At 33.9% G+C, this 13,261-nt stretch overlaps 1 protein-coding gene and 1 long non-coding RNA gene across 10 annotated transcripts in view; one reads left to right on the top strand and one right to left on the bottom strand.

The window, feature by feature from the left end:
- Positions 1-13,261, bottom strand: part of LOC119238453 (uncharacterized) — a 444,593-nt gene that overhangs the window by 126,464 nt on the left and 304,868 nt on the right. The window lies entirely within an intron of this gene.
- Positions 1-13,261, top strand: part of DPH6 (diphthamine biosynthesis 6) — a 260,459-nt gene that overhangs the window by 141,376 nt on the left and 105,822 nt on the right. For all 8 annotated transcript variants that reach the window (XM_054700305.1, XM_054700307.1, XM_054700301.1 and 5 more), the window contains one exon: positions 8,229-8,375. In XM_054700305.1, the coding sequence (XP_054556280.1) occupies positions 8,229-8,357 (129 nt within the window). In that variant the 3' untranslated portion in view covers positions 8,358-8,375. The remainder of the gene's footprint in view (positions 1-8,228; positions 8,376-13,261) is intronic.

Here is a 13,261-nt window from a genome sequence, read left to right as displayed (position 1 = left end):
CTAGTCAGCTATTAAACAAGACAAAAAGTGCCTTTTATGGCAATTTAAAGGATCTTGAGATGATATGCTAAGTTAAATATGTCAAAAAATGAAAGACAATTACCAGATTGATTTCATTCAATTGTGGAATATAAATAACCAAAGAAAACAAACAGCAAAACACAGCAAAAATTACTCTATGGAGCTTATCAGAAGACATAAGAAGGGAAGAGGACACAAAGAGATTAATGTAACAGTGTAGTGACAATGTGAGCTTTTTTTTTTTTTTTTCCAATGTGAGCTTTATTGGAGAAGCAATTACAGCATGTGCACATGTTGAGATGTGAAGTTGAAATTCCCAAACTAAACAGTTTTGTGAACTGTGAATCAATAAAATTTGATTAAAAATTAAAAAACCCTTCACAAAATTTATCAAACTAAATTCAGTGGTATATAAAATAAATAATACAGCACGATCAAGTTGGGTTATTCCAAGCATGCAAGGCTGCTTAAACATCTTAAAAACTAGTCAATGATGGGCCTCCCCAGTGGCACAGCAGTTGAGCGCTGGGTTGCGAAGCTGCCTGCAGCCTCTGCAGCACTGGTTCAATCCCCGGGCACCAGCGAGGGTCCCACATGGCCCGCAGACCTCTCCTGCCGCCCGCTGCTCCCCTCAGCAGTGTACCTCGTCAGTCTGCCTGTTCTGCTCCCTGCTCCGGCTCTGGTGAATTCTCTCACCCTCCCGCACTTCTGACTGTAGCCAGTGCTTGTATAAATAAATAAATCTTTTTTAAAAATAAGTAAAAAATAAATAAAAACTAGTCAATGACTTCACCACATTAACAGAAATAAGACACAAACGTAATTATCTGCAATAGATGTAGCAAGCATTATACTTCAGCGTGAAATGATGAAATCTTTCCATGTAAGTTTAAGGACAAGATAAAGATGCCAAGGTAAAGAAATAGAAATCTCCACTTCTACTTAGCCAGTGGGTAGGGCAAGAAAAATAAATGAATATGTTGCTAATAAAATACAAAATTATCATTTGTTGAAGAATATGATTGTATGGTAGAAAACTAAAATAAAACTACAGACATATTCTTATAATTAATATTGGGTTTGGCAAGTTTGCTGGATACAAGGTTAATTTATAAAAATATTTTTATGTATATTTTAAAAAGTTAGATAGTGAACCAGGTTACTTCATATTGCGTTTTCTTGAGCAAATTTTCTAACCTCTCTTGTCTCAGTTTCTTCTATAAAGGAGTAATGGTAATACTGTATTTTACTGTTTCAAAGATACACACTTTCCATATTTTAGCATTTAATTATATTGTGTCGTACAGTAGATGTTTCCCTAGATTTTATGTAATATGATAGCATATACCTCAGAGGGTGATTTTATAGATCAAATGAATTAAATTAAATACAGTGAATTTAAGATATTTACAATAGTGTCTGCCACTTAGGACATTTTCAATAAATATTAGCATTAATCATAGTTATCTTCCAATATGTTTTCTAACAAGTTAATGCTTGCATAAAGAAAGCTGATTTTTTTAATTAATTTATTATTTTTTTAAACAATATTTGCTTCCCCCCACCCCCTCAGGTGTAGTCCCCATAGAATTTCCTTCACCAATGCATCCGTGCACCATCACCTCAGTCCCCTGTGCTCCTCCCTTCCTCCCTCTGATCCCTCTCCCTCCTCCTCCCCTGCAGGATGTCTCTGACTTATAATTGTCTGTTTTTGATTGGTTGTGTTTTGTACTGTTATTATTTTTTTACACTGATGTCTTATTTGGTTCCCCAATATTCCTGTTATAAGTAAAACCATCCGATATTTTTCTTTTTCCTTCTGGCTTATTTCATTGAGCATACTTCCTTCTAGCTCCATCCACATTGCTGTGAATAGCATGAGTTTATCTTTTTTGATTGCTGAATTTCATATATATATATATATATACACACACACACACACACACACCCCACATCTTCTTGATCCAGTCATCTATTTTTGGGCATTTGGGTTGTTTCCAGGTTTTACCAATTGTAAATAGTGCTGCAATAAACATAGGGGTACAGGTGTTTTTTTGAATCAATGTTTTTGTGTCCTTTGAGTAGATCTCCAGGAGTGGAATTGCTGGGTCATATGGTAGCTTCATTTTTAGTTCAATAAATGGTGCTGGAAAACTGGACCTCCACATGCAAGAAAATGAAACTAGACCACTACCTCTCACCATGCACAAAAATCAACTCAAAATGGATAAAAGAACTAGACATAAGACCTGAAACCATAACATATATGGAAGAAAATATAGGTAAAACACTATAAGACATACATCTCAGAAACATCTTTAAAGACTCATCACCCAAAGCAGTGATAGTGAAGGCAAAGATAAACACCTGGGATTACATCAAACTGAAAAGCTTCTGTACAGCAAGAGTCATTAACCAAAAGGGAGAAACACCCCACTGATTGGGACTGGACTCAACAAAAACAAAATAAACAATCCAGTCAAGAAATGGGCAGAAGAACTTAAAAGGTGTTTCTCCAAAGAGGAAATGCAAATGACCAACAGGCATAAGAAAAAATGTTCAACATTCCTTATCATCAGGGAAATGCAAATCAAAACCACACTGACATACCACCTTACACCAGCAAGAATGGCACATATCAAAAAAACAAGCAACAACAAATGTTGGCGAGGATGCAGTGAAAAAGGAACTCTCCTACTGCTGGTAGGAGTGCAAACTGGTCCAACCACTAGGGAAAGCTGCCTGGAGGTTCCTCAGAAAGCTGTTTTTTTCCCAATGAATTCATTATACAGAACTAGCTTACAAAACTTGTATTATTTCTGGTTTCTTTTTAGTTGAATTTCTATACATCAATTCAATTTGAATATTTTCATCTCATTTTATACTTTCAAGTTTCATTTTATCCAGTCCCCTAATTATTATTACAGGCATAATAGTAATGGTAACAATGATATGATCATGAAAGTAAATACTCATGTAGAATTTATCTTATACCAGACATTTGCTAAACATTTTAAATATGGACACCCTTATCTTTCCAATAGCAATCAACAAAATGGGATATTATACATCAATTGAAAGAATATAATTGCCTATTACAAGTCTTTAAATTATAAAAGGCACAACTGTGCCTATAGTATGATTGTAGACATATAAAATTTATATATCTGAAAAAAAAAACAAGAAACATAGAAAATTATTTGTTAAGATTTCTAGCTTTCTCTTATTTGTGCTAAATTAGACAAAGATCTTTTCAAAATATGCAAATGGTTTATGATATAAGCATAGAATGTATATTTACATGTTAAAGATGGGGGGAGGGATTTTTCTATCAGTTGAAATATAGAATTTTGTCAGAGAACAGAATAATGTTCATTTTTCTCAGTGTAATGGTTTTGTTATTATATTTGTTCTTTTCAAGATATAAAAGTGGAATAAGGAATTTAAGTCTTTGAAAACTGTAAAGTAGTTACAGACAAAATAGGAAAAATGTCTCAAGAAAAATTAATAACTAATACAATATCAAAAAGAGCAGGCAGTATCAAATATCTAAAATTATCCAATATTTAATAATACTGCTATTATTAGACAGTATTAATCTTTAACAATATTTATTAATTAGAAATTATCCACTACAGTGATAAAAAAATTTAATTATTACTTGAGTAATATTTTCACAGTGAATTTTAGCAGAATGTTAAATGTTGCCTTAGATCAACAATTCTTCTGCTAAGTAAATACTATCCAGTATATAATTTGCAGCTACATAGTTGAAATTCTGTATATATTAAAGAATAGTTGGCCAAAATCAATAATACAAAAAACATTTTCCTCTTAAAATGGATCTTTTTTCTCAAAATTTACTAATGGCAAAGGATTAAAATCACTTTAAAATAATATTCTTCATTTTTTTTTACTTATATATATTTTACATCATTGTTCATTTCTTTTTTAAAAAAAGAAGATTTATTTATTTATACCAGAGCTGGGGTACAGGCCAGAGGCGTGGGAGAGTGAAAGAATTCACCAGAGACAGAGCAGGGAGCAGAACAGGCAGACGTCTAAAACACTGCTCAGGGGAGCAGCAGGCGAGACAGGAGAGGTCTGCCACACCATGTGGGTATCTCGCTGGGTGACCAAGGATTGAACTCGTGCTGCAGACGCTATGGGTTGCTTCATAGTGCAGTGCTTAACCCCTTGCGTCACCAGGGAGGCCCTATTTTTATAATTTAGACCATCGTTAACAGGTAGGGAAATAGTATGCATTGTATTCTATTATAGACTCTTTAACTGCTTCTTTTTGTTGATTCAGTTTGACATCTATCATTTATTGCCTAAATAAATGAACATTTAATAATAGAATATAAAATCCTCTGGGAACCTAGAATTTTTCTTAACTTCCTTGTAAGCCTCTCCTGAATTATGTTTCCTTAAAAAATGGGCATAGTAATTGAGTCTCCTGAGAACTTGCAAACAACCAGCTTTCACTTAACCAGAGACTTTCTTTATTGAACTCAGGTATTTATGTATATTTCAAATTTCCAGTTTAGACTTTTGACCCATGCCTAATTATGAGCTAAGGTTCAGTTCTCTTGCATATAACAGGGCTTTCAGTTTGGAACAAATATTGTTTTTAAGATAAAGAACATTTATAAATGGATTTGGGATTGGTTGTTTACATTTCCTCTTTGAACTTAGTATATGTCCTTCTAATCCTTTACTTTCCAGTCTGGCTTCTCTTTATCATCACTGGTTATCATAAACTTCTAAAAAGGAAAGACATAATAAAACATAGACTTGATGTTTCAAACTTATCTTAATTGATAACTTCAGATTTAATTACATGTTGTTTAACCTGTCTTTAAAACAAGCAAGTTTTATTTAACATGAAAAGTAATGAATGCCTTACACAGAAAAAAAATCTAGGCTAATGAGATTCATTCCATTAATGTTAATTATGTGTTCTCCTATATGTGTTCTCCTTCTACCTTGCCTCATTCTTTGTCTTAGTAGGATCATATTTTCCATGTGAGGCAAATGTTGTTAGATGTTGTTTTAGAAGTCATGTTTCCTAATCTAGAAGTAGATTGCTTGGGACTTGTTTTGGCTTATTTTTACAGTTTTTCTATTAGACTAAATTATAAGCTTGATGAGAGGGGAGATCATTTTTCTCTTGACTGCTGACATCATAGTACATATAACATCAGAGAGCCTAGCATTTAGTAGGCATTCAATAAATATTTGTTGAATTACATTGAAGCAAATTAGCCAACTCTTTAAATTTGCCACAGGATGAATGATTGATTTAAAAGTCATCTTTTACAGTAGTCTAAGGCTCTACTTATTTATTGCTACTATAAATAAAGTAGATAGTGGAACACAGGCAGTATATAATAGAAAATGAGGAGGCAATATAAGCAAAAAGACATCATGGACTTTTGTGCAATAGGTATAGAAATAACATCTATTTTTAGCTTGTGAACATATATAAATATTAAAAGTTTTAAAGACAGGGTGATTATTCACCAAAAAAAGCGAATACAATGGAAGATTACTCATTGGTGAATACTGAATCTTAAAGTCAATCTTAAAGTCAGTATTGCTTAATGGAAATTTTAAATGAAATAATATTGGATACTTAAGAACTTCACCTGATAATAACTCCTATGAAAACAATATACAATTAATTACCAAGTGTGTTTTCAAAAGTAAGGCCCATATACGGATTAGGAATGTATTTTGCTTTGGTCATTGTATTATCTGCTAAAATACCTTACATTTTATTATATGGATTTTCACAATATAATCTGAGGAAATAAAGTTGAATAGTATCCTTGCAAAGCTTAGCAACATATTTTAGAACAAAGATGATTGATTCATGCTCATCAGATTTAGTTGTATTTTGATGTAAATATTTAAAAGGATAGTTGATGATATTAAGGAATTCTTTTTTAGGTGTGATTGTACAGTAGTTATACTTAAACAGAAAAAAAAGAGTTGTCTATCTCCACTTACTAAAATTATACAGATGAAACGCTATGCTATGTGGGATTTACTTCAACATCATTATGATGAGGACAAATACATGAAAGTGTAAATGAAAAATGGTTAAACTGTGTGCCAGAAATACTAAACTGAGCCAGGGTTTCCTGTTACTATCTGAAGGAAGGAAATCAGGTAACCCATGAATTGCTGAACCTCTTTTAATATTATTGGGAAAAACAGATCTGATGAGCATGAATAAATCATCTTTAACTGCTCTAAAATATGTTGGTTAGTTTTATAAGAAAAACATTCAACTTTATTTTCTCAGATTTATATCATGAAAACCTATATAATAAGAACACGTTTTGATATGAAAATCCAGTGTAGGAAACCACTTTGAAAAGCTGGGAAGAAAATATACTTTATTTTCTATTGTATTATGCAAATTTACCATCAAGATATAGATTGTGAGTCTACCTACTTTAATCCAAACTTTATTAGACATTCAGTAGTCTGTTGGAAGTAATTGATGAAAGGTATTCTTTAAGTCAACTTAATATAGTTTCAATCTTTTAAAAATATTTCTTTTGAAATTGCAACCATAAAAACTCAAATAAGTATGCTTTTCAATTCTACTTTTAAATCCAAATGTTAGAGGACTTTGGGTTTATTGTCATTCTCCTTTTTGGTTTTATTTTTTAATTATAACTTTTTTATGGTAAGATTGGTTTACAACATGGCATATAATTTAGACATATAGGTTCACACATCTTCAGATATATATTACCTTTATTATGTCCACCACCAAACCACTAATATTTGAAGAGTTAAAAAATGGACATATATTGCTATTTGGTGGTCATTATTTAAATCCATTATAACAATACGCAATAACAAATTTAAACCAGATTGCTTGTAAATTTAATTTTTTACAGTTATGACTATTAGCACATAACCCGGGGGTACCCATGGACCCTCAACTATTAAGGGGTGCATGCTCCACTAGGAGTCTAGCCATCCACTGCACAAAATCAAAGGAAGCAGAAATAGTTCTTTAATATAATTGGTGTGCAAAGATAAAGAAGAGAAGAAAGGCTATTCCTATCAGTAGTTTCCCAATGAAACCCCCCAAATTACCCATCCCCTTGTGAGCAAATGCCCAATCAAATAGAGTTGACCCAAAGTAACATGTGTAAGTTACCACAGATAAGGGGCCAAGCAGGTCCCAAAATTGCTGGGACCGAAGAAGAGAGAGAATATTCAAAATCACAGTACAAATCAAAATAATGGCTGCCATTGTCTCTGCCAAGCACAGCCTCTGCACCTTTCTCTTACGCATGTGTCTCTTCCAAGTATTTCTACATGTCTCTTCCACTCATCTCCTCCAAGTTTCCTCCCCAGCTGTACCAGTACATAAACCACACCTCAAAAGCAAGAGCATAGGCCCACCTGCCTTCCTTGTTACATGCCAAACAGGGCTGCTCAGTCCCCCTAGTTCCCAGTAGCTCCCCAACTCAGGAAGTCTAAATCATGATATACTTGGACTTGTAATGCAAGGTGGCTGCATGTAAGTGGGGATGAGGAAATGGTGCCCTCCTTTTCCAGAAGTCTATCTGTAACATAGCCAAAGCTTTCGTTTTGTTCACTCATGTTAAGTTTGCTGTGTTATGTTAAGAGAAAGGTCTTACCTCGGACAACGTAATTAGTGAATTTATTTAATTAAATTATTGTATAAATGAATTTTTTAAATGAACTCCTAATGTTGCTAATATGATTTGTAATGCTGATATACCATTGCATGATCAACTTTACTCCTACTGGAATTTTCACATTTAAAATTTTTTTACTTGATGTTTTTACTTTGTCTCTTTTGCCTATAATAGCTGTATAAAAATGTCCGCTTTTCTTTGCACAATTCACAACCTAACTTCATGCTTTTTGAAGTATAATGCTTTTGTTCCTTTGTGTGATTGCCATACACCAGCATTTGTGTGGCTACAGTAGGACTTCTTTTATTCTACATTGGTCATTGACTAAATTGTGTCACCAATACCAACACGTCATTTCCAGATACTGCATTTTCTCTTAATGGATACCTTCTTGCTTTTCTTTTTTGTTTTATCTTAAGTAAATGTAAATTGGATTTAGCTCTCCAACTTCAGCTATTTTTTAAGCTTCCTGATTCATCATTTCTGATTCTGCTCACTAATCTTTTTTCTTAGCATTTGGCATCCTCAGACAAGCTGTTTATGGGTAACTGCTCATGTGAGGTGAACTGTAATGAGGATAACATCTTTGCTCTAACAGAAGAAGACCAAATAAAACCCCACCTCCCATCTGGAAATCATTGACTCCCCTTCCATGAAACTGTGAGTTTATATTTCACTCAGTTATGGTTGCTTTTTCTCCGTTATTACTTTGAAGTGTAATTGTACATGAATTCACACATAATTACAAACTTGCTGTTCTGACTTTTTATCTCCAAATTGTTGCAGAATATTAAAAATAATAGTAATTGCTAATATTAATGAGCAGTTATTACAAAGTGGATGTTTTCTGAGGGCTTCATATGTATTATATAATTTATTGCTAAAGTACCAATTACTGAATATATTACTAAGTACTGTCACTGTCACCATTTTGCACAGCTGGTAAGTTGTAGAGTAGGAACTCAAACATGGGCTTCTGATGAAAACCCTGAATAATTTTAACCACCATGATATATGGTCTTTCAATTAGCTGTAATAAAATACCTATCTAGATACTTTTTCTTTCTTTCCTTTAGTATCACTGGCTCCACTTTTTCTTTAAACTTCAAATTCAAGTTTAAAGTTTAATCATTAATTTCTTCTGAACACACACCCACACACACACCAAAAATGTTAACTGGAAAGAAAAATTGGTTATAGGACACAAATTATTTTTATATATAGTTCTCAGATATTTTTTAATTTAGGCATAATAATGTATGAATGCAAAAGCTTTAGGTACATAAAGTTTTGCTTTAATTTCATCCTGTGACCTAATTCAGAGTAATGCAGTGATGGCTTTTGCAGGTGACCTGGCATCTGTGAACAGGTTTTTGGTGCCCTCCTCTCAGGCTGTTCTCTCGCGTCTGAGCCTAGCAACAGCCGTGCAGATCCATTTGGGCACACCAACAATATTCCACCAGAAGATCAGCCTGTGCATTTCTCCACTCTCTGCCTCAGGGTTTTTCTGACACAAGGGAGCTTCCCCAGTCCTTGTGCCAGAGAAGCGTGGAACAGGGAGGGAGTTTCTGTCCCTTCTGCAATCCTACCAATGGGAGGCAGGATATCGTGAGAAACACATCAGCCTGACATCCTTCAGATGAGCGATTCTGAGGCATGTTCTACAGAGTTTCTCAGAGAATCCCCAGTAGAACTGGTTCTTGGTTGCCCAGATCATTAGCCAATTCAGTAGTATTGTAGGTTTTTCCTTCCCTGGCCCATCTCCATGTCTGTCTCTCCCCTGCTTACTGAGATTCACCTCTAAAAGAATCGCTAATTTCCATGTTTTTATTTTTGACTCTCTTTCAGAACAACCTAAACTAAGACAGAAAGTTAGAATTGAATGTTGTACTTTTGTAACTTCAAAATTTCAATGATACTCTTTAAAAGTTCTTATTAGCTATATCAGGGAGATGATATATTTAGGTAAACTTGGAATGTGTATTTTAGTACTTCAAATCTATATTTAAGAGCAAATTATTTGAAATAAGTTGGAAACATTTGTTCTTTATATAATTACCTATTCTAACTATATAAAGGAAGAAATGTGTTTCTTTAACATGATATTTTATTGTGCAGGATGTTATTTTTTCCAGGAATTCTGCTTTATGGGACAATATTAGGAAAGTGTTGATTTGACAGCTATCATTATGTTACAGGGCAACCCAATGTGAAATGGATTGGCCTGAGTGGGGGCCCTTACTCACATGCTTAATAAGGACTTATAATTAGACTCAACTGCAGGCACACACACAAAAAAGGTTATTAAAGAGCTTATTTAAAAAAAGAAGAAAAGAAGAGAGGAATAAACCAGGGAGAAAGAGAAAGATAAATTGGTAAATGTATCCTACCAGTTCTGCTGAGCTGGGACCCCAGCAGCACGCTAAAGACTGGAGAAAATCCAACCAGCCCTCAAGTCCACATGTCTCTCATTTTGACCTGGCTGCTTAACTCCACCCTTAGTTGCCAGCAATCCTCCCTTCAGTGATGATGTTAATGGGATTTGTAGTTCTTGGTGCCTTGTGTCTCTTTGGCCTGGGGTGGGGGTAGAGTCCATACAACCTGAGTCTGTGGAGTTCATTCAGGATATCTTCTTCCCCCAACAATTACAGCTTTCCTGTACTACTTTATTTCTTTTTTGTCTTATTTTCAAGATCAAATATCTATGTATTTAGGAAAATCTCCAAGTGGTTACCAGTAAATTAAGGGCATCACAACCCTCTTTCTCTCATTCAGTGAAATAAGTGGTGTAAATGCAGTTGTTCAGAGCTTTACTTCTCTTCAGGGTGCTAATTTAGTTAGTACTTAGTGAGTAAGGAAACCACATTAAAGTTCAGTAAAGGAATTATCATATTTATGTGTTTATTTTTTATCCTAAGCCTGCTCAATGCCTGGAGCTATGAATATCTAGAATTAAATGGCCTTAAGTGATGAAAATTGACTATCTGATGATATGCATGTGGAAATTCATAAACATCAAGGTGGTAGAGAGAATAAGTAAAACCTGTGGATTTGAATTATCGACTAAATGTATTCTAAAGCTTTATGCAAATATCCATAGCTCCTTTCTATCATCAGTTCTTTTAGGTGCATGTGTATATGTGTGTGTATATGTGTATGCTGGGGATGTTGTCTTCTTCGTAAAGTGCTTTTTAACACCATAATTTTGAATTAAGTTTTTCAGAAAGCTGTTCCTGCTGTACATTTTGGCATCTAAGATTAGGTCAGTGGCCATAAATCTCATTTATGTACTTAATGCAAAGGAGATACTGCTGTCCTGGGAATCCTGTAAGCCAGATTCTTTACTTTGCCCCCCTCTTACAAGATATTGACATATGAAACAAAATGTTCCCATTTTGTTTTGCATTTTTCTTCATTTAAAACTTTAAATAAAGAATGTTTATGCAGGGTTCTTTTTCATTCATAAAAATGGAAATCACCCTTGGTGTCTGCATGAGTAGACTTGTATTCTTGTTCACGAATTCACGTGATAGATTGGCCCATAAAATCTTTACGTTTGGCTTGTGCAGCTGAGTTCATGACTGAATACAGAATGATAAAAAAGCTTTAGCATTTTGTGGGAAAGAAAAGAAATCATGCCTTCTAGATGTCCCTTAAGCTAGCTTTTAACTATCTGGAAATCAGCTAGCTATGTATAATCAAACTTGCCATTAAAGGTAGTGTTTAGTGTAAATCTTAGGGTATAATCTGTAAATTAATGCAAAGAGATTCATTAGCATTTACTTGGTTTTCATTATATTTGCATGGAAGTCTGCCAATCCAAAGTGAGTGAGTGTGTGTGTGTGTGTGTGTGTGTGTGTGTGTGTGTGTGTGTTTACCACTCTATCCATCAGAAGTTAAAATATAAATGATGAATTTTGTCACTGGCCATTCCAGCAGCCTATTTCTTTCAACACATTACTGTATTTACTGTTTCAGCTATATTGTTTTCAATTTCTGGCAAAATAGTCAGGTTTTGATCCTGGGTAGAAAATGTCAGTGCTCACATTTCCTGTGGGGTTTGGTCCTTTTTGTGAAAAGGTAGAGGAGAGCTAAATGAATTATGACACTGTCATCTGAAGAAACCATAGTGTATTTCTTTGCCAAATTTTAGCAAGAACAGAGCTGATCATCTGCTAGTATAAGCTTCCTTGATCATGCCAGCAAGCAGGTCACTCCAGCTTTTGCCCATTCTCTTTCATGCTATGAGAATGTAGCTATAGAAGTCCTTTTAACCTTCCCTTTGCTGAGTTAGTTGATTTACTAACCCCTCACGCCCCCCCACCAACTGAAGAAGATAAATTTTGCCAGAAGAATTTAGAAATCTAAATTTAGGAATTTTCACAACTGAGTTTAAATAATAATAAAATTAAGACAGAGTTGCTAATGAATATAAAGAGTTTATGGAGTTTATGGGGAATATAGATGTCTTTTATTAATTCTTGAAAATTACTGTTCCCCCATCCTACACAATCCTATTTCCCTATATTTTATAGATTAACAAATATTACCAGATAGCATTTGTAAGTTATAATCTTGGAAATCAATACATTTTGAATATGAATAATAGCTAACATACATTGTAATCATCTGATATTGTAGTTAGCCATGCTTAAGTGTTCCTCAATTACCATTAATTTAGATTTTGAAAAGCTTTTACTGACCCCTAAGGAAGTAATCTTTTCTTGGACTAATGGCATTTTGTTCCACCTATTTGGAAAAATTCATAGAAAAAATATCAGTATTAAGGATTGGGTGATTAAGGAGTCTTAATTTTAATTTTTTGGCAATCATTTTGTAATACTAGTTTCAGATGATTTTTAAGACAACTTTGATTTCTCATTCTTGATAAATAAATCTCAGCCTTTGTTTCTTCCAATCACCTTTTTCTTTTGACCTCTCTTCTTTTGGCCAACCATAACCTAGGGTTCCTTCTTTCCATATTTATTCAACAATTTTTTAGTACTTATTCTGTCCCAAGTATTGTGTCATATGCTGGATTATGACAGAGAACAATAAGACTTATTTTCTGCACTCACAGGATTTACAATTTACTCAAGGATAATTCCCATAATTATACAAAATAGATACAAGAGCGATTAAAAAATAGAAAGAGATAGCAATGCACTGAACTTAGGTTTTTTAAAAATGCTTCCTGTCAAAGGCAATAAGTAGCTTTCTAAGACCTAGACATAAGACTGAGTTTGATGTCATAGAGGGCTTGAATACAGCAGCAAAAAAGGAATGCAGAAAATTAACACACATCAACCCCCAAGCACTCATTGAATGTGTATTATGTATGGTACTATTGTGCCATTAAGATACAAAGACATCTAAGGAATAGGTCCTGCTCTCAAAGAGCTTGCACTCTTTTGGCAATAGTGTGATGAATTTCCATTAAAGGAGTAAGATGAATTTTTTTGCATGAAAAAATAATCTGTAGAATATGCAAAAATGGTACTTTTATTCCATGAAGATTCTCCCAGTCACCTGACGTCTTAGCTACA

This window comes from Talpa occidentalis, unplaced genomic scaffold (genome assembly GCF_014898055.3).
Source record: "Talpa occidentalis isolate TD23 unplaced genomic scaffold, MPIMG_talOcc4v2.1 talOcc4.11, whole genome shotgun sequence".
In the NCBI taxonomy this organism is placed as follows: Eukaryota; Metazoa; Chordata; class Mammalia; order Eulipotyphla; family Talpidae; genus Talpa; species Talpa occidentalis.
The sequence above is the reverse complement of the archived record's forward strand: the minus strand, read 5'-3'. Positions and strand labels throughout refer to the sequence as shown.